The sequence below is a fragment of the Vombatus ursinus genome, unplaced genomic scaffold, assembly GCF_900497805.2.
Source record: "Vombatus ursinus unplaced genomic scaffold, bare-nosed wombat genome assembly UNPS02014832.1, whole genome shotgun sequence".
Classification (NCBI taxonomy): Eukaryota; Metazoa; Chordata; class Mammalia; order Diprotodontia; family Vombatidae; genus Vombatus; species Vombatus ursinus.
Window position 1 is genome coordinate 76,938,969 of NW_020954610.1, and position 24,838 is coordinate 76,963,806.

Genomic DNA, 24,838 nt, shown 5'->3' on the forward strand with positions numbered 1-24,838 from the left:
TCCACAAGATTTTGAGTTCCAAATTTTCTCCCCATCGTGTCCCTCCCCTCACCCCAAGACAGCGTGCATTCTGAATACCCTTTTCCCTAATCCGCCCTCCCTTCTATCCCCCCCCTTCTCTTATCCCCTTCCCCTTCTATTTTTAAATAGGGCAGGATAGACTTCTATACCCCATTGCCTGAATATCTTATTTTCCAGTTGCATGTGAAAAGAATTTTTAACATTTGTTTTTAAAACTTTGGGTTCCAAATTTTCTCCCTTCCTCTCTCCCCAGCCACCCTCATTGAGAAGGCAAGCAGTTGGATACAGGTTATACATGTGTAGTCATGTAAAACACTTCCGTCATAGTCATGTTGTGGAAAACTATATTTCCCTTCATACTATCCTGCCCTTCCAATTTATTCTATTCTCTCTTTTGACCCTGTCTCTTCTCAGAAGTGTTTGCTTCTGATTATCCCCTCCCCCAATCGCCCCCCCATCCTCTCCCTGCTCTCTTGTCCCCTTCCCCCCCTATTTTCCTGTAGGGTAAGACAGATTTCCACACCCAATTGAGTATGTATGTTATTCCCTCCTTAAGCCAAATCTGATGAGAATAAGATTCACTCCTTCCCTCTCACCTTCCTCCACTTCCCCTCCACTGTAAAAGCCTTTTCTTGTCCATTTTATGTGAGATAATTTACCCCATTCTACCTTTCCCTTTCTTCTTCTCACAGTATAATCCTCTCTCACCCCTTAATTTTATACTCTAGATACCACCCCATCATCTTCAATTCATCCTATCTATATAATTTTTTCCCTCCAACTACCCTAATACTGACAAAGGTCTCATGAGTTACAAATATCATCTTTCCATGTAGGAATGTAAACAGTTCAACCTAAATAGGTCCCTTATGATTTCTCTTTCCTGTTACCTCTTCATGTTCCACTTGAGTCTTGTATTTGAAAGCCAAATTTTCTATTCAGCTCTGGTCTTTTCATCAAGAGTGCTTGAAAGTCCTCTATTTCACTGAATGACCATTTTTTATCTTGCAGGATTATACTCAGTTTTGCTGGGTAGGTGATTCTTGGTTGTAATCCTATCTCCTTTGCCCTCCAGAATACTATATTCCATGCCCTGCGGTCCCTTAATGTAGAAGCTGCTAAATTTTATGTTACCCTGATTGTGTTTCCACAATACTTGAATTGTTTCTTTCTGGCTGCTTGTATTATTTTCTCCTTGACCTGGGAGCTCTGGAATTTGACTACAATATTCCTAGGAGTTTTCCTTTGGAGATCTCATTCAGGAGGAGATTGGTGGATTCTTTCAATTTCTATTTTGCCCTCTGGTTCTAAAATATCAGGGCAGTTTTCCTTGACAATTTCTTGAAAGATGATATCTAGGCTCTTTTTTTGATCATGGCTTTCAGATAGTCCAATAATTTTTAAATTCTCTCTCCTGGATCTATTTTCCAGGTCAGTTGTTTTTCCAATGAGATATTTCACATTGTTTTCTAATTTTTCATTCCTTTGGATTTGTTTGACAGTGTCTTGATTTCTCATAAATTCACTAGCTTCCAATTGCTCTATTCTAATTTTTAAGGAAGTATTTTCTTCAGTAATCTTTTGGACTTCCTTTTCCATTTGGCCAATTTCGCTTTTTAGGGTATTCTTCTCCTCATTGGCTTTTTGGACTTCTTTTACCACTTGGGTTAGGCTATTTTTTAAGGTGTTATTTTCTTCAGTATTTTTTTAGGTCTCTCTTAGCAAGCTGTTGACTTGTTTTTCGTGATTTTCTTGCATCACGCTCAGTTTTTCCTCTACTTCTCTTACTTGCTTCTCAAAATCCCTTTTGAGCTCTTCCAAGGGCTGGGACTGATTCATATTTTTCGTGGAGGCTTTGGATGTAGGAGCTTTGGCTTCATTGTCTTCTTCTGGTTGTATGTTTTGATATTCTTTGTCACCAAAGTAAGGTAATATAGTCTGACTCTTTTTGCGCTGCTTACTCATGATCCTGGCCAATTACTTGAGTTTTAAACTCTTTGTTAAGGTAAGAGTCTGCTTCCAATGTGGAGAATGTACTGTCCCAAGCTTCAGGGGTTTGTACAGCTGTTTTCAGAGATACTTCTAGGGAACTGAAAATTTTCAGTTCTTCCAGGGTGCTATGATAAGGGGCGAGGTGTTTCCTCTCCACTACCACAACAAGCTCCACCAAGCCAGCACTCCTCCTCGCCCCAGGACCGCCCCTCAGAACTGTGACCCAGATCCAAGCACCGGCAAAGCAAGAGATTCCTGCCTTAGCACTGGCAAAGAGATCCCTGCAATCCCCCTCTGATCAGTCACTTGATTCCCCCTCAGTCTGTGTGCTGGAAGCTCAGGAAGCAGCTGCTGCCCGGACCATGCTCAAGACTTGCGGCTGAGACCTAGCCTCTCTCTCACCGACGTCACAGACTTTTCCCACTGACCTTCTAAGTTGTCTTTGGCATTTGTGGGTTGAGAAGTCTAGAAACTGCCACAGCGGCCTGCAATTCAGTCCTCTGAGGCCTGCTCCAGGGTCCCTGTGGCCTGCACACCCATGCCAAACTAAGCTCCTCTCCCCGCCCAGCTCAATATACCTTTCCAATCAACCATCCAGGCTGTCTTTGGCTGGAAATTTGTTTCATTCTGTCTTTTTGTGGGTTCTGCTGCTTTAGAATTTGTTTAGAGTCATTTTTTATAGGTATTTGGAGGGGTTTGGGGGGAGAGCTCAAGCAAGTCACTGTTTTCCCTCTGCCATCTTGGCTCCGCCCCCTCCCCAGCAATTTTTTTCAAAGAGTGGGTTCTTATCCCAGAAGCTGGGGTCTTTGGGTTTATCAAATAATAGATTGCTATAGTCATTGACTACTGTGTCTTTCATATTTAACCTATTCCACTGATCCACCACTCTATTTCTTAGCCAGTACCAAGCAGTTTTGATGATTGCTGCTTTATAATACAATTTAAGATCTGGAATGGCTAGGCCACCCTCCCCTGCATTTCTTTTCATTAGTTCCCTTGATATTCTGGACCTTTTGTTCTTCCAAATGAATCTTGTTATTATTTTTTCTAACTCTATAAAATAATTTTTGGTAGTTTGATTGGTATGGCACTGAATAAGTAAATTAGCTTAGGTAGAACTGTCATTTTTATTATATTAGCTCAGCCTACCCATGAGCAATTGATGTTTTTCCAGTTATTTAGATCTGACTTTATTTGAGTGAAAAGTGTTTTGTAATTGTGTTCATAGAGTTCCTGGGTTTGTTTCGGGAGGTAGACTCCTAAATATTTCATAATGTCTACAGTAAGTTTAAATAGAATTTCTCTTTCTATCTCTTGCTGTTGGGATTTGTGGGTAATATATAGAAATGCCGATGATTTATGTGGGTTTATTTTATAGCCTGCAACTTTGCTAAAGTTGTTTATTATTTCAAGTAGTTGTTACTTGATTCTCTAGGATTCTCGAAGTATAACATCATGTCATCTGGAAAGAGTGATAGCTCTGTTTTTTCTTTGCCTATTCTGATACCTTCAATTTCTTTTTCTTCTCTTATTGCTAAAGCTAACGTTTCCAGTACGATATTGAATAACAGTGGTGATAATGGACATCCTTGTTTCACCCCCGATCTCATTGGAAATGCTTCTAGCTTGTCCCCATTACATATTATGCTTGCTGAAGGTTTTAGATAGACGCTATTTATTATTTTAAGGAAGACTCCATTTATTCCTATGCTCTCTAGTGTTTTTAATAGGAATGGATGTTGTATTTTGTCAAAAGCTTTTTCTGCATCTATTGAGATGATCATGTGGTTTCTATTAGTTTTGGTGTTGATATAATGAATTATGCTGATAGTTTTCCCAATACTGAACCAGCCCTGCATTCCTGGTATAAATCCTACCTGGTCATAGTGTATTATTCTTGTGATAAGTTGCTGTAGTCTATTTGCTAATATTTTGTTTAAAATTTCTGTATCTATATTCATTAGCGAAATTGGTCTATAATTTTATTTCTCCATTTTGACTCTTCCTGGTTTAGGTATCAGCACCATATTTGTATCATAAAAAGAATTTGGTAAGACTCCTTCTTCACCTATTTTCCCAAATAGTCTATATAATATTGGAATTAATTGTTCTTTAAACGTTTGATAGAATTCACATGTAAATCCATCTGGCCCTGGAGATTTTTTCCTAGGGAGTTCATCAATGGCGTGTTCAATTTCTTTTTCTGAGATGGGATTATTTAAGTATTTTATTTCCTCTTCTGTTAATATGGGCAATTTATATTTTTGTAAATATGTATTCATTTCACTAAGATTGTCAAATTTGTTGGCATATAGTTAGGCAAAATAATCCTAATTGTTGTTTTAATTTCCTCTTCCTTGGTGGTAGCTTCACCCTTTTCATTTTGATACTGGTAATCTGGTTTTCTTTATTTTTTTAATTAAATTAACCAAAGGTTTATCAATTTTATTGGTTTTTTCATAAAACCAGCTCTTAGTTTTATTTATTAGTTCAATAGTTTTCTTAATTTCCATTTTATGAATTTTTCCTTTGGTTTTCAATATTTCTAATTTGGTGTTTAATTGAGGATTTTTAATTTGTTCTTTTTCTAGTTTTTTTAGTTGTATGCCCAATTCATTGATCTCCTCTTTTTCTATTTTATTTATGTAAGCATTTAGAGATATAAAACTTCCCCTAAGAATTGCTTTTGCTGCATCCCGTAAGTTTTGGTATGTTGTCTCATTATTGTCATTCTCTTGAATGAAATTATTGATTATTTCTATGATTTGTTGTTTGACCCACTCATTTTTTAGGACTAGATTATTTAGTTTCCAATTATTTTTTAGTCTATCTTTCCATGGCCCTTTATTACATATAATTTTTATTGCATCATGATCTGAAAAGGATGCATTTAATATTTCTTCCTTTCTTCATTGGATTGTGAGGTTTTTATGCCCTAGTACATGGTCACTTTTTGTGTATGTGCCATATACCGTTGAGAAAAAAGTATATTCCTTTCTATCCCCATTCAATTTTCTCCAGAGGCCTATCATACCTAACTTTTCTAATGTTCTATTCACCTCCTTAATTTCTTTCTTGTTTATTTTGTGGTTAGATTTATCTAGTTCAGAGAGGGGGAGGTTGAGGTCTCCCACTAGTATAGTTTTGCTGTCTATTTCTTCCTGTAACTCCCTGAATTTCTCCTCTGAGAATTTGGATGCTATACCATTTGGTGCATATATGTTTAATATTGATATTACTTCATTGTCTATGGTGCCTTTTAGCAGGATGTAGTTTCCTTCCTTATCTCTTTTGATAAGATCTATTTTTGCTTTTGCTTTGTCTGAGATCAGGATTGCTACCCCTGATTTTTTTACTTCAGCTGAAGTATAATATATTCTGCTCCTGCCTTTTACCTTTACCCTGTATGTGTCACTCTTTTTCAAATGTGTTTCCTGTAAACAACATATTGTAGGATTATGGTTTTTAATCCATTTCTGCTATATGCTTCCATTTTATGGGAGAGTTCATCCCATTTACATTCACAGTCATGATACATCTGTGTCTTTTTCTCCATCATTTTTTCCCCATTTCTGCTTTTCTTTCTCCTTTCTCCTTTCCCCCCTCACTAGTGTTTTGCTTTTGACCAGCGCCTCCTTCAGTCGCACCTCCCTTCTATTATCCCTTTCCCTTTCCTTCCCCTTTACCCTTACTGCTTCTTTCCTCCCTTCTATCCCCCTTCCCTTTCCTTTCCCCTTTTCCCTCCTACTGCCTATAGTGCAAGTTAGATTTCTATACCTAACTGATTAAGTTATTCCCTTCTGGAGTAAAATCTGATGAGAGTAAGGTTCAAACAATGCTCTAATACCTTTTTTCCCCTCTGCTCTAAGAGGTTTTTGTGTCTTTTCCTGTAATATAATTCACCCAGACTAATCCACTTACCTGGATCCATTTAAACCACTTGAATAGATTTTTAAGGTGTTATTTTCTTCAGCATTTTTTTGGGGTCTCCTTTAGCAAGCTGTTGACTTGTTTTTCATGATTTTCTTGCATCCCTCTCATTTCTCTTCCAAGGTTTCCCTCTACTTCTCTTACTTTTTCTCAAAATCCTTTTTAAGTTCTTCCATGGCCTGGGACTGATTCATATTATTCTTGGAGGCTTTGGATGTAGGAGTTTTGACTTTGTTGTCTTCTTCTGGTTGTATGTTTTGATCTTCTTTGTCATCAAAGAAAGATTCTATGGTCTGACTTTTTTTTTTTGGCACAGTTTGCTCCTAGCCAACTACTTGAGTTTTAAACTCTTTGTTAAGGTATGGGTCTGCTTTCAGTGTACAGAATGTACTGTCCCAAGTTTCAGGGGTTTTGTGCAGCTATTTTCAGAGATACTTCTAGGGACCTGTAAATTTTCAGTTCTTCCAAGGTACTACAATCAAGGGCAAGGTGTTTACTCCTTTCCTGGCCTGTGCTCTGGTGTATGAGTGACCAGAAGCACTCTTTTCTGCCTTAGAACTGTGAGAAGGATTCCCTCTCCACTGCCACTACAAGCTCCACCATGCCAGTACTCCTCCTCGCCCCAGGATCGCCACCTAGAACTGTGACCTAGATCCAAGTATGGGCAAAGCAAGAGATTCCTGCCTCTGCACCAGCAAAGAGATCCCTGCAATCCCCCTCTGAACAGTCACTCAATTCCCCCTCCATCTGTGGGCCGAGAGCTTCAGAAGCAGTCGATGCACCGGGGCTGTGTCAGGACTGGGGCTGGGACAGAGTTTCTCTCTCACCGTGGTCACAGACCTTTCCTACTGACCTTCTAAGTTGTCTTTGGCGTTTGTGGGTTGAGAAGTCTGGAAACCGCCACAGCTGCCTGTGATTCAGTTTCCTGAGGCTTGCTCCATGCTTTCTGAGGCCTGATCTTTGCCTATGCGCCCATGCTGAACTGCGCTCCTCTCCCAGCCCTGTGCAATAGACCTTTCTAATCAACCATCCAGATTGTCATGGGCTGGAAATTTGTTTCACTCTGTCTTTTTGTGGGTTCTGTTGTTCTAGAATTTGTTTAGAGTCATTTTTTTACAAGTATTTGGAGGAGTCTGAGGGAGAGCTCAAGCAAGTCACTGTTTTTACTCCACCATCTTGGCTCTGCCTCCCTCAGTCATCATTCTTCTTGATCTCCAATGCAACTCTTGACATTGCTAACCAGCCCCAACTCCAGAATACTATTTTCTCTCTTGGTTTCCATGACACTGATTTCTTTTGGTTCTCCTACCAGTATACCTGCTCCTTCTTTGCTGGCTCATACTCTGTCTTTCACCCTTAGATATTTCTCAAGGTTCTATTCTGGGCCCTTTTCTTTTATTTTATACTTTCTTCCTTGTTGATATCATTAACTCTCATGGCTTCAATTCTACCTCCACAATACATTATCCATTTACATTCACCCTCCATTCACATAGTCACTACTGTAGTTCTAGCCCTAATTCCTTCTCACCAGACCCAATTAGTCTGTCATCCAGTCTTTCCCCTCTCCAATCTGTCTTTCATATAGCTGTAAAAATAATCTTCCTAAAGCACAGGTCTGAATACATGACTTTCCTGCTTAAAAATTTTCAATGGTTTTTTATAACCTTTAAGATAAAATACAAATTCCCCAGCTTTGTATTTAAGGTTTTCCACAATCTGGCTCCAATCTACATTTTCAGCCTTATTTCATAGTACTCCCCTTCATGTACTCCATGTTCTAGCCAAACTGGACTTTTCTGAATTTAAAATTCTACCTCCCACCTCTGTCTTTGTATAGGCTGTTCCCCATGTTGGGAATGTAGTTCTTCCTCATCTCTACCTTTCAGAATTCTTATCCTCCTTCAAATGTCAACTCAGTTCATGTGGTACCTTCTCTTTGAAACTTTCCTTGAGTCCCCTCAGTTGTAAGTGCTCTCTCCCTTCTCAAACCATCTTGTATTGACTTATCTGTGTATATGATGTGCCCTTTTTAGTATAGCATACTTTTTAAGGTCAGGGGCTTTTTTTGTATGTGTCTTAATATTCCTAGCACCTAGCACAGTGCTTCACAAACAGACTGAATAAAGTTTGTGGAACTGAATTGAATATTTTCATAGTACTCAAATGTTATAGTTACCTAAGGCTTAAACTGACTGGAATGTCTGAAACAACTGAGTTAGGTATGAATAAGAACTAGCTCATGTCCAAACAATACCTCCCTGGAAATGCCATCATCCTTGAAATAATGCTACTTAAAATAATAATGGATTAAAAAAAAAAGGTTAGTGTCTAGATGGGTCAAAATTGGAAAACATCTTTGCCTGAGAGTAATCCTGGGTCTTAGCGTGTGTGTCAAGAAGAGATGACATTGGGGCAGTTAGGTAGTGCAGTAGATAGAGCACCGTCCCTGAAGTCAAGAGGACTGAGTTCAAATCCAATCTCAGACACATAAAACTCACTAGTTGTGTGGCTCTGGGTAAGTCACTTAACCCCATAGCCTCACTTTAAAAAAAAAAAAAAAAAGAAGAGATGACATCCCAGAGAGATTGAAGTATACCCTTCCATTACATCCCAACTCTGAACATAGCCTGTAAGAAGTGGTTTTACAGAGGAGCTGAAGGCAATTGATGCTAATATGTTGTAATATATGATGAAAAAAGCCTTCCTTGGGTGATGGCTAGGGGAGACAACACAGAGGCTCCCTGTGAATCTAAGGAGAGGTGGTAGAATACTAGGGATAAATTATATTGTTTGCCTGTGTTGAAACACTTACTTTCCCTATCCTAGCCCGCTTTAGCTGTTTATATTCAAGGTGGAATCTAGCTGAAATAACTTTCTAGTTGAAATAATGACACTCATAATTATCAAAACCCTTAGAAAAATAGTGTATTTCTGGGCTCTAAAATTTGAAAATCATTTGATCACGTATAAAATTATATTATGTGATTTTAGTACCCTATAGTGGGCACTTCTTGCTTTAAAACTTACAACTTACATTACAATGAAAGTTTAACAATTACAAAGCTATTTCTGCATCTATTAGGATAGGTAAATCATTCAGTCTCTCTCAGTGACCCAAGAATCTTTTTATGAGTTGCTGATCTTTTCTTTTTCTTCCATTCCCAAGGCTTAGCACTGTGCCTTTCCTATAGTAAGTCCTTAGTAAATGTTTACTCTTTGATTGATTAATCATATTATGTAAAAATGACCATCAAAATTATAAGATGAGATTCCATGACAAAATAGCTAATTTGACAAAACCAAAAAATGTTTTTAAATTAAAGCTTCATTTAAAAACACCAATCTCAAATTTTGCACATGAACAATAGTGAACCAGTTGATATAGCGGATGTCAAAGTCATACCCATACAAACTGCTATAGAAAGATCTCATGGTTTTTGTATTTGAAAATAAAATATTTCCCAGTTACTTTGAACTTATAGAGATAGCACCTGAAATTTCTCTCCTTACGGCAAAGATCTTTAACTTTTTTGGCATGAAAATTCAAAACTAAACTTTTGATTCCTAGAAAAATGTTATTTAGGAGAAAAAAAATCTAATGGCAATCATACCTGTTGACCAGTAACCTGAAATGTCTCTTCTGCATGCATACAAGTAATTTCAAGGGGTTCTGTCCCCGATATATGTCTCAACAATCGACAAGTCTAGAAAACAACAACATTTCCATAGTTTAACTTACAAATTCACATTCAAATGGGGATTAACAGCTAGAACTATGAGGATCTGGTTCAATTAAATGTAAATAAAAATTTTAAAAATAACATATATGAAACTTACAAAACATTATAAAAACAAGTTCATGGTTGCGTTCCAGACAGTTGAGGTTGTTGGAATTCTTACCACAAAAAGACAGAGATGCTAATATATGATAATAATAATATATGTAATATATTATATAATGATACCAAATTAAATTTTTTTTTTGTTTCCTGAGGACAAAATGGCAGAAGGTAATGTTAACAAATAATAAAGTTTGCTAAATAATAACACTGGAACTCACCTCAGTAAGCTGTTCTTTCTGTTCAGATAGTTTACAGGTGTATTCTGCCAAACCTTCTAAGTTTCCTTCCACTCCAGTAATTTTTAATGCTTTCAAAATCGCGTGATCCGCACGGTGCTTTAGAAGATCTGTTGCAAGCAATGTTGCTGCATTGTGAAGCTTCATTTGGGAATAATGGTGAGAGACAGATGAGTAAGGCTGGAACTGGAAAGGGCCTTAGAGGTCATCTAATAATGACCTTTCCATTTTAAAGATGAGAAAACTGAGACCTCAAAACATTGCCTGATTTGCCTAAGGTCGGGAAGATGGCAGCTTCCCGAAGTATTGCTACGAACCCCTTCCCTCTAACACTTTCCACTCCCCTCTACTGCCTCTCCTATGCTATGCTGCAGATTTTTTTCAGGAAAGTAAATGCAATTTGTATCCTTTGAGATTGCTTGTAAACTATTAACTCAGTCACACTGCAGGCTAGATTATATTCATTTAATAAGCTTGGGTCTTTCCTGACTTTCTCCCAATAAACTGCAAGACAAATCCAAAAGGTTTGTTTATTTTTAATATAATATATATCATTCTATGTAAGTTTTTAAATTTCAGAAAATATGAATTATTTATACTTTAATGCAGAATCTTTGAAGTAGAAGGATTCTGAAAGGCCATCAATCAAGCATTTATTTATTAAGGGACAACTATGCACCAGGCATGGTGCTAGACAGTGGGGATACAAATACAGGCCATCGAATTCAAACTGTACTTGAACAATATCACCCCTCTACATTTCCAACATAGGGTTACCTAGCATCTATCTGAATATTAATAGTAATAATGCCTTAAGGTTCACACATCTCATTTGATCCTCACAACAACCTCATGAAGTATTACTACAGTAATTATTATCCCCATTTTACAGATGAAGAAACTGAGACACAGAGAGGTTAAGTGACTTGCCCAGGATCATGGAACAAATAAAGATTAGAGGTGGGATTCAAACAGAATTCTTCCCGACTCCATGTAGAACACTCTCTATATAATGCCACATTTCCTCTAATAAAAGGCCTCCAGTGAATAGGAACCCACTAAGCTAAGCTCCAAGAAAGGTCAACGTTCTAATGGCAGGGAAGCTGCTCCTTATTTTGCCTTACAATTTACTCTACAATTTCTATCCCTTGTTCCTAGTTTTGCTCTATGGGACCAAGCAGAACAAATCTAATCCTTCTTCCAAGTGCTAGCCATAACTCATCTCTTACATTCCTAATTCCTCAGTCAGCCAGTCCTCACATGACATGATCTTGAGGCTCTCCACCATTCTGCTTACGCTGATCTGGATGTGCTCTACCGTGCTGATGTTCTTCATAAAATGTGATGCCTAGGATTGAACACAGTGCTCCAGCTGCACTCTGACCAGGGAAAAGTACAGCGGAACTATCACCTCCCAAGCCCCGTCTACTATGTCTTTCTTAAGACAGCTCAAGACTGCATTAGCTTTTTTGATTATCATATCTTGTTACTGATTGATAATGAGCTTACTAATCCCTTCATATCTTTTTCACATGAACTGCAACTTTTATATGAACTTTCTCTGTTTTGTACTTGTGAAGTTGATTTTTTAAAATTCAAATATAAGATCTCACATCTATCTCTATTAAATTTCATCTCAATACATACTGCCTATCATTCGAGCTTATAAAGAACATTTTGGAACCTGAATTTATGGACCAAGAAGTGAGTTACACAGGGGTTTTTAAACTGTGGTTCACGGATAGATTTTGGGGGGGTTTGAACTCAGAACTTTTAATATTTCGATAACTTTTTCAATAAAATCATCCTTTTGATAATACATTCTAGAATTTTGAAAGGAATAGGATTTGAGCTCACTCTTCATAGTTTGTGGACTTCAGTCTCTTCTTTTCCCCCCTTTAAATTAAGCCATTTACCTTTCACCAGTTCTATGGCACCTTTCTCATTCTCCATGACCTTTCAAAGATCCCTGGCAGTGGCTCAGAAATCATCTGACACTTCTCTCAGTAAGTACCCTGGATATAGTTTAACTGAACTTGGTAACTTAAATTCATTGGAGCTTTGGATTCCTCATCTATAAAACGGGAAAAATCCCAAAGGGAGGTCGTGGGAAACAAATGAGATAATGTAAGCAAAGTTTTTGGCTTCTGTTTTCTCTAAGAACAATAATCTTTGAATTGGGAGTTGAAACCTACAGTAAAGAGTAAGAATACATATACAGCACACTAAGGTTTGCAAATCATTTTGTACAAATCATTATTTCACTGATCTTTACAACTTATGAGGAAAGTGCTATATTGTTCCCATTTTACAGATAATGAACATGAGGATTTGTACAGTAGATTCTTGTTCACATATGAGTTATTCTAGAATTCAGGGGTGTCAAACTTGCCAGAGCAAAACTCCAGAGTCAAGGACCAGATTAAAATGTGATTGTGAAATTTTTTAGCGAAATAAATAAAAATAAATACAACGTGGATAATGTTAATTTGTGGTTTTCTAAGTCACTGCAGGGATCTATTTCTATTTGAGTTAGACAGCATAGGCTTAGATGACTCAGAGGTCCTTCCTAACTGAGATTCTATGGTTTTATTAATTTTTTTTGTTAAAACGATTTACTTAAATTTGTAGTACATACTGGTGTTTAGCATATAACTACATGAATAAAGAATTAAAAAAGGTTAAATTTCAAACTGTACTTACCTCTCTTTTAAATTCATGCATGCTGTGGCTTATTTTTAATATAGCTAGTTCAAGATCTTCCATGATGTTCTTTGTCTTCTTGCTTTGCTAAAATGAAAAAAAAAAGTTTCTTATTTCTATTATCTCTTTAAACCAATAATAATTCTAGTTCTATGAAATATAATTTTAGGTTGGCATTTTTAACTGTTAGAATTTATTGAGTTATGTTACAAAGTTGCCATACAGTTTTTTTTTTAATTTTAAAACCTATCATTCTTCAAATTCCTGATGTTAAAACTTAAAATGTACAAAATCAAACTCATTTTCCCTCTGAAATTCGTTTTTCCACCTGGCTGCTCTATTTGTATTAATGGCATCACCATCTACCATTTATTCCAGTTATCCAGGCTCAAAATCTCAAAGTAATCTGACTTTTTCCACTTCATGACTCTCCAAATTTACTTACCAAATCCTACCAATTTTACCTCTGCAATGTCCTTTACATATATTTCTTCCCTTCTATTTCCACTATCACCACCATAATTTAGGCCCCCATCTTTTACCTGCGCTATTATTATAATACTCTCCTGACTGATATCCCTGCTTATTGTCTCTCCCCAACTTCAGTAACCCATTCAATCTACTGCCACCATATTAATCTTCTTAAAGCACACCTCTGCTATTATTTTCTTACTTACATTATTAACCTTTTGTCTATTAACATAAATCCAAAATCTTTACCTAAACATTGCAATATGGTAAAAAGAGCATTGACTTAGGAGTCAAGAGACCTGGGTTCAAGTAACAGCTTCAAACAAGAACAGGGTGTTCCAAAAGTCTTAGTGCAATTTTAAGGTTTTAGTTATTCCAAAGTTGAAAATATCAAGTCCTTCTGCTAAGAAGAAAAAACAAAACAAAAAGCGTCCCCCTCCCCCAGGTCGCAGCACACAAAATGATCTGTTCTGGGATAGGTAAGTGCAGAAGAGTAGGAGGGGAGATGGCAAGCAAAAACCCTTTCCAAATACTTAAAAACAAACAACAACAACAAAAAACCTGTTCAACAGAAACTGTGATAAACACAGGATGATGCAAGATGAGTAAAAATGGAGAACAGTGAAAGAAAAAAAAAAGAAACAGTATTTACTAAAAGCTTTCCATGACTTCATCAAGTATAGGATATGCCAAATTAACCTCATTTTGTAGACCACTAAAGGTCACTCCTGAGGATATAAACCCTCTAGTTTCACCACGGGGTCCAAACCTGCAGTCCTGGCAATGAAGTTTAACTTCCACATGCCATAATATTTTAAGGGGGAAAACTGTTATATAGACTTTATTTTAATACAAAAAATTCTTGCTGTTTACATCCACACTGAAACCACGTGTTTAATTTGGTTTGATAGCTCCAAGATGCATTTCCAGTGCTTATGGCTGGTATAGGCAGAATTAGTAAAATCTTGTGTATGTTCCAAGATAAGTTTCAACATTGTTGAAAGATTTTCCTTAAGCTGAAAATAAAAATTTTCTCAAAGAGCTTCAACATTCATCTGAAAAGGTTTTAAAGCTTAAAACTACACTAGAATTTTGGAGCACCCTGTATTGAAGGTCAGGAGAATTTTACAGTGATGTGCACAGAAACTACTGTGTTTGCATTTCTACAAGTAACAAGAAAAATCTGTCTCCAAAATGAGTATTTTTTTTCCTTTTTTTTGTTTTTGTTTTTGGTGAGGCAATCGGGGTTAAGTGACTTGCCCAGGGTCACATAGCTAGTAAGTATCAAGTGTCTGAGATCACATTTGAACTCAGATCAAAAGAACTTTTTCTGCCTTTTTTTTTTTTCCCTTTTTGGTGAGGTGATTGGGGTTAAGTGACTTGCCCAGGGCTACATAGCTAGTAAGTATCAAGTGTCTGAGGCCAAATTTGAACTCAGGTCCTCCTGACTCCAAGGCTGGAGCTCGATCCACTGTGCTACCTAGCTGCCCCAAAATGAGTATCTGCCTGTAACTTACAGGAAAAAAATAAAAGGGCTAGGAACACATTTCTAAGACTGAAATGTTCCTTGAAAGACTGGAATAAGGGATTTGTGGAGGAAATAAAAAACAAAAAGGATATGATATGACAGCAAAATTTTCACATTTTGCATGATATAAGAATGGTGCCATAGAGAAAAACCACTGAATATCTGGAGCTACATAACAGCACAGGGACTCTTGACCTGGCATCTCTGAACATGCTTTAAAAAGTTTTTTTTTGATAACTGCATTTCAGTGTAATTGGATTCCTTTATAATCTTACGTATTTTATTAAGTGCATTTAAAAACAACATTCTGAGAAGGGTTAACCAAACTGCCAAAGAGGTCCATGACATGGAAAAAAAAATGTTAAGAACCTTTGTAATAGGAAGAGGTCTACAAGAGGTAGGGCCTGGACTATCTTTGAAAAAAGTAGCTTTTGGTACTCTATGGAAAAATATGGTTCCATAGGTGCCATCAGGAGGAAGGTACCATCAGAAGACAAAACTGTAAGTACAGTGGTTGTCCCCTCCCTGCTGAAGCTATTTATTGACGTGACATAGTACTGAGTTCGACGCTTTTCCCAGAGCACATAGGAGTGTCATGATGGAGAGTCCTATGTACCTGTGGTGATTCATGCAAGTATAAATGATATCATTATAAGGAACCTAGAAAGTAGTGCTAAGGATAATGGACTTAAGACCTAAACCAAGCCTACACAACCTGCGGCCTGCTGGCCACTTGCAGCATGCCAAAGGATTTTGGGCGGCCTGCAAAAAGTGTAGAGGAAAACAACCTCAACATTTTTCATGCGCCAGCTGAAATCCTTTGGCAGGCCACAGGTTGTACTGGCCTGACTTAGACAAAAAAACCTCCTACCAAGCTGCATTCCGCTGGACTTCTTCATCGTTTCTTTGGACCTTTCTTCCACACAACCTTTTTAATTTCCTTTTATGTGATGTCTTCCCCATTATAATATAAGCTTCTTCAGGGCAGAGGCTGGCTTTTTTTTTGCTTATATTTGTGCTCTCAGTGCTTAGCACAGTGCCTGGCACATAGTAAGCACTTTATAAAGGTGGATTTACTGCCTGACAGAGCTGGTGTTTTCATCATTGTAAATGAGGGCAGGTAAGGACTTCGGAAGACAAAGGCAAATTTAGGAAAAGAACAGAAAATAGTGTCTGAGAACAGGACTTAGATTTCTGGCCTGATGACTAAAATATAGAAATGATGGGCTCCTGATGAGGTTTGAATACTATAGAATATAGGATATATTAAATTATAGAATACTATAGAGAGCTAGGTAAAATGTTTGCTTGGAGTCTTGCACATCTAATCAAGAGAGATTTCAAGTGGAAAAGGAGAGGGAGAAAAAAAATCCAGTAAAAAAAAAACCCCACAACATTAGATATCTATATAGAAATGCACACATTATGGATAATACAGAGAATGAACTAGAGATCCTAACACAAGGAGGAAAATTCAGCCTCACAGCTATTAATGGAACTTGGGATAGGATTCAAGACTAGACGATAACTTTTCAAATGTATATTTCATTCGGGAGGAATAAAAGAGAGAAAGGGGGACAGATTAGGGTGGCAGGGCATATTAAAAAAGATATACTAACTATAAAGAAATCCAGGAAGCCAAGGGGGGCAGGATAATATGGTAGAGAACAACTGGTTGAAGATCAATGGAGAAAGAAGGAAATGATGATGCTAGAAAGTATACTATAAACCACTTAGAAGAGGGAATATTATGAATATTTTGGTAAATGGATTACAAATCTGGCATGAAAATATAATACTGTAGCAATGGGAGACTTAAATTATTACAGCCATCTACTATCTGACAAAAGCAGAATAACTAACAAATTTCTTGACTTGCCTAATGATAGTTTTATCCTTCAAAGATAAGAAATAGCTGGAAGAACTGCTATTCTGGACCTGATACTGACAAAAGAGATACTAATAGCTGAAACAGAAATGACAGAAAACTACGAAGAAAGTGATCACTCCATCCCAGTTCATGATAGAGGAGGTAAGGAAGTCAAGCAAATTCTGGCACATACCCTAGATTTTGGGAATGCAGATTTTTCAAAGGGATCAGTAATAAGACTGGTAGGAGATAATAGTCCAATATTGTGCAGGGTAAGTCAGTATAAGAAAGATGAGAAGCTTTCATGAATAAGATGGTGAAGACATGGATAAGTATGAATGAAGAGGAAAAGCAGGAACTGTTTAAAGAATCTAACACGCTTGCACAGAGCATTCATTAACCAACTCAGGTTTTAAAAAGACAACACAGAAGATGGAATCCAGGGGAAATAACTGAGGATGGATGCAAGAAAAAGGAGATAAAAAAAGAAAAAGAAAAACGGATAGTGATAAGAAGAATAAAGTATTCAACTTCTATTTTTTCTTGCAAAGACTCAGAAGAAAAAAACATGGGGAGGCAGAAACCTAAGAGGAGAAAGTGAAACACTACTTACCTGCTGCCTTTCATGTGTTAAAGTCACAAAGACCAGATGAACTACATCCTGTGGTACTAAAAGAAATGATAGATTTAAGTCCTGAGTTACTTTGAAAGATCTTAGAGAAAAGAAGAGTCACAGGACTGGAGGAAGACTAAGGTCCCAAATTTCAAAAAAAGGAAGAGATTATAGTCCTCTAATTACAAGCCTGTTACCTTTACTTTTATTCCTGGTACATTACTAAGGATGGTTCTAAGCAGTTAGAAAAAGAAACAGTGTTTATTAAAAACCTGTCATGACTTCATCAACTATAGATTATGCCAAATTAACCTAATTTTCTAGACCACTAAGGATCACTTCTGAGGATCCAGGGGTGGGGAACCTGCTGCCTAAGGGCCACATGTGGCCCTCTAGGTTCTCAAGTGCAGCCCTTTGACTGAATCCAAACTTCACAGAACAAATCCCCTTAATAAAAGAATTTGTTCTATAAAACTTGGAGTCAGTCAAAAGGCCGCACCCAAGGAACTAGAAGGCCACAGGTTCCCCACCCCTGATACTCTCTGGTCTCACCATGGGGTCCAAAATTGCAGTCCTGTTAATGAAGTTTAACTTCCACATCTCATAATACTTTGGGGGGGGGGGGAAACTGTTATATAGACTTTATTTCAACACAAAAAGTTCTTACTGCTTGCATCCATACTGAAACCAGGTGCTGCAATTCAATTTTAATTTGGTTTGATAGCTCCAAGATACGTTCTCTGTGCTCATGGCTGGTATAGGCAGAATCAGTAAAATCCTCTGTATGTTCCAAGATAAGTTTCAACATTGTTGAAAGATTTTCCTTAGACTGAAAATAAAGATTTTCTCGAAAAGCTTCAATGGTCATCTGAAAAGGAGAATTTATACTTATATAAATCTTACGTAAATTTATACTTACATAAATAAATTACAGGCACAAAACAAAATGAGTTCATTTTCATTTCCATATTTTTATATGACTGAATACCACTTGAAAAAATTATCAAATTATACTGACTAGTCCAGTATAAATTTTTGCTATCTAACATTAACTGGGCCATCACTGCGATACAGAAAACTCTTTATTAGCTATCATATCCTCTAATGAATGTTCCAAACTCTTTCTTCCTACTCAAGACTCCAATTCCACCTTTCCCCCCAAAGACTCAGCAGATGAACTCACCTACTTGAACTTTCCTAGCTTCCCATCTGTATTACTCTGAATTCTTTATATGTACAGTATTCCCTTTTTTCCTTCTTCTAATCTCAGAGGAAAAACATGGTACTTTTCCTAACCAAAGCTAACATATCCACCCTTCATGTCATCCTCAGGATATCTGTCATATCCTCTGGTACCTTGCTGCATCAGTCATCCTATTGCAGTGTGTCAGACAGGGTACTGGACTTTCTAATTCTAATCTCACCTCAGACACTTGCTATCTATGTAACCCTCATCTATAATTTAACCTCTCTGTGCCTTGGTATCATCTCATTCTCTGTTTTCTAATTCATCCCTCATACTACTGGCAGAAAAATCTTTTCTATGCATACCACTCCTCTGCTCAATAATCCCACTATCCTTCAACTGTTTACTACTGTTTACTAAGTAAAGTACATTCTCCTTTGACTAATGATCAAGAACCACAAGAAACTGGTACTTTCCTGATTCTCCAGCTTTATTTCATATTACTCCCTTGCAAGCATAGTAGTCTCTAATCAAAATGTTCTCAGAGGAACTATGCCTGTAATTTTCTTCTTCTCTCTCATTACTTGTTGAATTATTACCCGTAACTCTCATAGCCCAACTTAATACCACCTTGGCCAAGAGGCTGCCCTGATACCACTTTAGTCAACTTTTTCCTTTTTCCTTCTCCTATTTCACATAGCTCTTTATCTTGCACATTTCTAGTGCATGTATGTATTTATATTATCATAGCCAATGTATCATATCTCCTTAATAGACTTTAAGCTTCATGAGGGCAATCCAAGCTTTTAATCTTCCTCAGGACCTAATATAGTGCTCTGTACCAGTGGATGTTGGCTGAGAGATATTGTGGGAGTGGCTAGAGACCTGGCCTTGGAATCAGAAAGACCTGAATTTAAATCCCACTTCTGATACATATTGGCTCTATCACCCTAAATAAGTCAATGAACCTCTAACTCAGTGCCCCAGGCAATTCTTTAAGACTGTTAGTCTTCTTAAAGAAAAGAGGCTGACTTGCATTAATCCCAAAGAATTTCCTCAACTGGGAGTCCCCTGTATCACTGAAATCACAGATCCAGTTCTTATTTCTATTTATTATGTTATTTGCTTTGTTGTGCACAGTAGGAAATACAGAAAAGGTAAAATCTTTGCTCTCAAAGAACTTACGATCTAGTAAGGTCAATAAGAGTGAATAAAATAACCATAACTGTAATAAGATGTAGCATTGAATAGTGGAAAGAACATAGAATCTAGAATTAGAAAATCAAGGTTTCAGTCTCACTTCTGCTGATTAATAGCTGTGTGACATTAGACAAATACTTTAACTTTTCTGAACTTCGGTTTTGCTGTGTGTAAAATAGTAATAATAATATTTAAATGACCCTCTACATAGGGTAATTTCAAGGATCCAATGAGATAATATATGTAAATTATTTTGATGCTACGAAGTTTCATATAAATGTAAGCTATTATTATAATCATAATACAAAACTATTATCCTGGAAATTGTGGTAGATAATGACTCTCAGGTACATAACATTATTGAAAGAATACTGTTATTTAAAGAGATCGATCTGACTACACTAATGTAAGTGGAAAAAAAAAAAAGAAACTCAGTGTTACAAAATTAGAATGACTAAGAAGCTTGGATCTGTAGAAAAGAATAAAAAATGTACTCCTTCCTGTCTTTGTTGAGCTGCGGGAAGAGGAAGGGTATGGGTGTGGAATACTGTATTCACTGTCAGAAAGAATATTCTCGTTAGTGCTTTTTGCACCACCACCTCTTTTTTTCATTACTACAAGGGATGGATGGCATTGTATGGGGGTAAAATGGCAGAAAGAAAGAACATTTAGAAATGAAGGTGGTATAAAATGGGCCACTGTTTCAGAGAAAAGATTAGGATCATTAAAAGCACCATGAAACCTCCCAGTACAACCAGGCCTTTCTTCCTCCTGTTTAATTCTAGGACAAGCTCACTGTTCCATCTATAATGGCTAAAATGTATGTACTGATCAATTTTATGGATTGTCCATTCAATTGCATATTATAATTTAGACTAGTGTTTCTTAAGCAAACAAGCTCTAACTAAGGATTTACAAAAATATTGTTAGCTCTTTTTGCAGTGGCAAAAAATGGGAATCAGGGAGTGCCCATAAATTGGAGAATGGCTAACAAAGTATGGTATATGAATGTGATAGAATACTATGGTGTTGTAAGAACTAATGAAGAGGATGGTTTCAAAGAAACCTGGGAATACTGGTATGAACTAATACAGAGTGAAGTTAACAAAACCAGAAGAATAATTTATACAATGCCAATAATATAGTGAAGATAAATAACTTTGACAGAATTAATAACTCTGATCAGGATAATGATCAACCATGATTCCACAGTACTAATAATGAATCATGCTATGTACCTCCTGGTAAAGGTAAAGGACTCAGAACAAAGAATGAGACATATGTGTCACATATATGTGTGTGTATGTGTGTGCATTTTGGAGATGGCCAGTGCAGAAATATGTTTTGCTTGATTATATGTATTTATAACAGAGGCTTTCGTTTTTCTTTAGTTCCCAATGTAGGGGACAGAGAGAAGGGAAATTTTTGCTGATTGAAAAGAATAAAATACATTATAATTTAAAAAATAAACTTAAGGGTTCTACCACTGTGCAAAAGTTTGAGGACCACTGGTATAGATATGAGAAATTCATCATCTATTTGGCTTTTCCCACATCAATAGTTAAACTCTTGAGTGATCATGTATCTCATGTAGAAAACCCTGCAATGTATGCATAATGAGGCTGTAACATCTTTTATACTAAAGAATTGTACAATGGTAGTGGCATAAAGGATGGTATCAGAAAGATATATGAACAGAAAAGAAGGTGTGCTTATCATGTGCTTATCATGAGAGAAAGATAACCAAAAGATAGGTTTCATGCTTCAGTGGTATTCATGCAAAGCCAAGAACTTTTGAAGGACAAGAGTCACCTGCCCCAGATTTGATCTGCACTGGAGGAATAGTTTTCACATGACTGGGATCACAAATTTATGGAAATAAATGCACAGAGCTCGTGTATGAATCAGTCTTCTATAATAAACCAATTTTTAAAAAAGGTCTAAATTTAGTATGTCCTAATCACCACTAGCTGGACTGTTATCTTCAAGTTTTTAAACCAACAGCCTCAAAGTATACAACAGTGTCCTAGAGCTGGAGCTGGCACTCTTTTGGGGGTTCCATGGATCATGCTCACTATCTCAGAACAATTAATGAACTGCCTCGCCTAAGTTCTAAATTCTAAAAGTTCTAACTATTGGTACATAATGGGGATAATGGCTTCAAGCAGAAAATTACTTCTTCTCTAACAGCAGCCATATACATACCTACATATGCACTGCATTAGAGAAATAGAAAGAGGGCAACTTTTTGGTCAAAGAGAGAAATCCAAATGTTACTGAGAACCCAGGGGTGAAAATGTAGTCAATTAAAAACACAGACATTACCTATCTTTGTAAAGCTTCTGTCCTAAAACATGAACTCAAAGACACTGTTAGTAAGAGAAAATGGGAATGGAAAAAAAATTATTTCTTTCTTATTCTTACCTTAAGTTCTTTTATGCCAGCATATATACTGATAGATGATATTTCATTCTCTCCATTTGGTCTACAGTCTGTTACAATTTCAATTACTTGTTCCAAAGCCAGTTTCATTCGGTGAAATACTCCCCCTTTATTTTTACGAGCTGATTCACAATTAGGATGCCTAAGACATGTCTTTAAAAAAATGTGAACTTCTTTTAATGAATCTCTCTGTAGTGATATGAGGAATTAAAGTATTAATATTAGAGCATCAATGTAAGTAGTTCATTTATTCAGTACATAACAGGTGCCCAATAGATATGTATATAAGTAGCTAGGGCTTGGAGTTAGGAGTTGTGGATTCAAATCCACCCACACAAACTTATTGTGTGAGTTATCAGTTTCCTTATCTGTAAAATGGGGATAATTATAATTGCACAGTATAATCCAAAGGATTGTTCTATAGAATGAGAACTTTCCTACATTTTTCATGTCTTAGATTTCTTAGAATAAATTTTAAAATTTAAAGTTTTTAAAAAAGATTATTAAAAAATGATGCAAACTACCAGTGTTTTATGTTCTCAATACTGAAACATTAAAAGCACTAATTTTCATCTTACCTTTGAAGCTGTGAGAAGCATCATAGTACACTTCTCAAGAACTGCCCGAGCTGCTGCCATTTCTGCCTTTTTCTTTTCATCTTTCAAATCCTAAAATGGAATGAAAATGAAATTACTAACATTTTTGAATGACAACAGAAACAAATTCAACATCTGAAAAACTTCTTCACTTAAGAAAAAGGACTTAGAGATGTCATAATTAAAAGAAATATAAATTTATTTTTTCTACTTAATAGTATTTTATTTTTTTCCAAATACATGTAAAGATAGTTTTCAACACTCACTTTTATAAGATTTTGAGTTCCAAATTTTTTTCTCCCTCCCTCCTGCCCATTCCCCAAGACAACAAGCAATCTGATATAGGCTATGCATGTATAAAAATATAAATAATTTATAGAAATATAAATAAATATAAATATTAAATATAAATAGTGCATGTATAAAATTATAAATTATAGAAATTTATAAATTTATAGAAATTTATGAAAATGCATAAATTCATAGAAACTTAGAAATAGAAATAATTTATAGAAATATAATAGAAATAATAAATAGAAATAATTTATAGAAATATAAATAAATAGAAATAATTTATAGAAATATAAATTTTTGAAAATTATCACAAGGTTGTATTCTAAAAGCCTTACTTTTAAGTTAGTTGATTGAAATCTGGAATGTATTTCCCAAATAGAAAAAATATTAAAATACTATTAGGCCAGCCTTCAAGGGCCCATTTAATTACAACACTACTTAAAGAACTCAAACTAGGATGAACTATGGTGAATAATCTCAGTCCTGTAAAACTCATAAGGACACATACCTTTCTCCTTGAAGGAGAGAGATAAGCCTAAGGAATGAAGACCCTAGTAAACACTGCCAGAAACAGTAACTTCAAATGGATTTGCTTAAATGTTTTTGTTATTTTATAAGGGAAGGTTTAGTGGGGAGAAATGCTTTAAGGGGAAATAACTGTGGCATATAAACAAAAGGCAACGCTGTTGACTCATACTGAATTTGTAGTCCACTGAAACCTTCTGATCTTTTTCACAAAACTGTCACCTAGCCATACTTGCCCATTCTTTATTTGTAAAGTTGATTTTTTTACATTCAAATATAAAACTTTACATTTTTCTTATGAATTTCTTTATATTTATTCCATTTATGTATCAGAAAAGATAGCTACTAACAAGAAGAACCTAAACCCCTAGCCTGGATTGCTAGAGCACATTGATTTCGAAGGAGACAGGACAGAAATGGGGTAAAATGTAAAATATCTAATTAGCAGTTTTGCATCTTAGTGTAGTGGATAGTTAACTACCTTTGGAACTAGGAAGACGTGGGTTCAAATCGAACCTCTGACAAATGCTTGGTATTTGAACCCTGGGCAAGTAACTTAACCTCTGTACCCCAGGTAATACTCTATGACTCTATGGTGCACAGAAACTTCTGCCCTGAATGACTAGAAAGTTTCCTCATCCCTATATCACAAGTACCTTCTCTCTCCCTGGCCTTAACTTTCTATTTTTTTTCTTAATTATATGTAAAAACCATTAACATTCATTTTTTAAAATTTTAAGTTCCATATTTTCTCCTTCCATTCCCTCCCCACTCCTTGGGAAAACAATTTTATATAGATTAAACATGTGCAGTCACACAAAACATATTTCCATATTAAGTCATGTTACAAAAGAAAACACAGACAAAAAAACCCCAAGAAACGATAAATTTTAAAAAGTATGCTTTGATCTTCATTTAGACTCTGTCAGTTCTTTCTCTGGAGGTGGATGACATTTTTCATCATAAATCCTTTAGAACTGTCTTGAATCATTGTACTGCTGAAAATAGCTAAGTCATTCACAGTTGATCATTGTACAATATTGTTGTGACTGTATACAATGTTCTCCTGGTTCTGTTCATTTCACTTCGCATTGGTTCACATGTGCCTTTGCAGGTCTTTCTGAAAAAAATGTTTGCTTACCATTTCTTATAGCACAATAGTATTCTATCACAATCATATACCACAACTTGTTCAGCCATTCTCCAATTGATGGGCGTACCCTCAATTTCTGATCCTTTGACCCCATAAAAATAGCTGCTATAAATATTTTTGTGCATATGTGTCTTTTCCTTTTTCTTTGATCTCTCTGGGATACAGACCAAGTAGTGGTATTTTGGACCTTAACTTTCACCCATAGAGGTAACATGACACAGTGAATAACTGGG

The 24,838-nt window shown here is 36.2% G+C and overlaps 1 protein-coding gene across 2 annotated transcripts in view; it reads right to left on the minus strand.

Annotated features, from left to right (window-relative positions):
- Window positions 1-24,838, minus strand: part of LOC114025641 (alpha-catulin-like) — a 95,598-nt gene that overhangs the window by 29,126 nt on the left and 41,634 nt on the right. For both annotated transcript variants that reach the window (XM_027839110.1, XM_027839109.1), the window contains exons 5-10: window positions 22,616-22,705; window positions 22,020-22,190; window positions 17,877-18,077; window positions 12,728-12,814; window positions 10,007-10,165; window positions 9,558-9,650 (exon numbers count right to left, since the gene is read on the minus strand). In XM_027839110.1, the coding sequence (XP_027694911.1) occupies window positions 9,558-9,650; window positions 10,007-10,165; window positions 12,728-12,814; window positions 17,877-18,077; window positions 22,020-22,190; window positions 22,616-22,705 (801 nt within the window). The remainder of the gene's footprint in view (window positions 1-9,557; window positions 9,651-10,006; window positions 10,166-12,727; window positions 12,815-17,876; window positions 18,078-22,019; window positions 22,191-22,615; window positions 22,706-24,838) is intronic.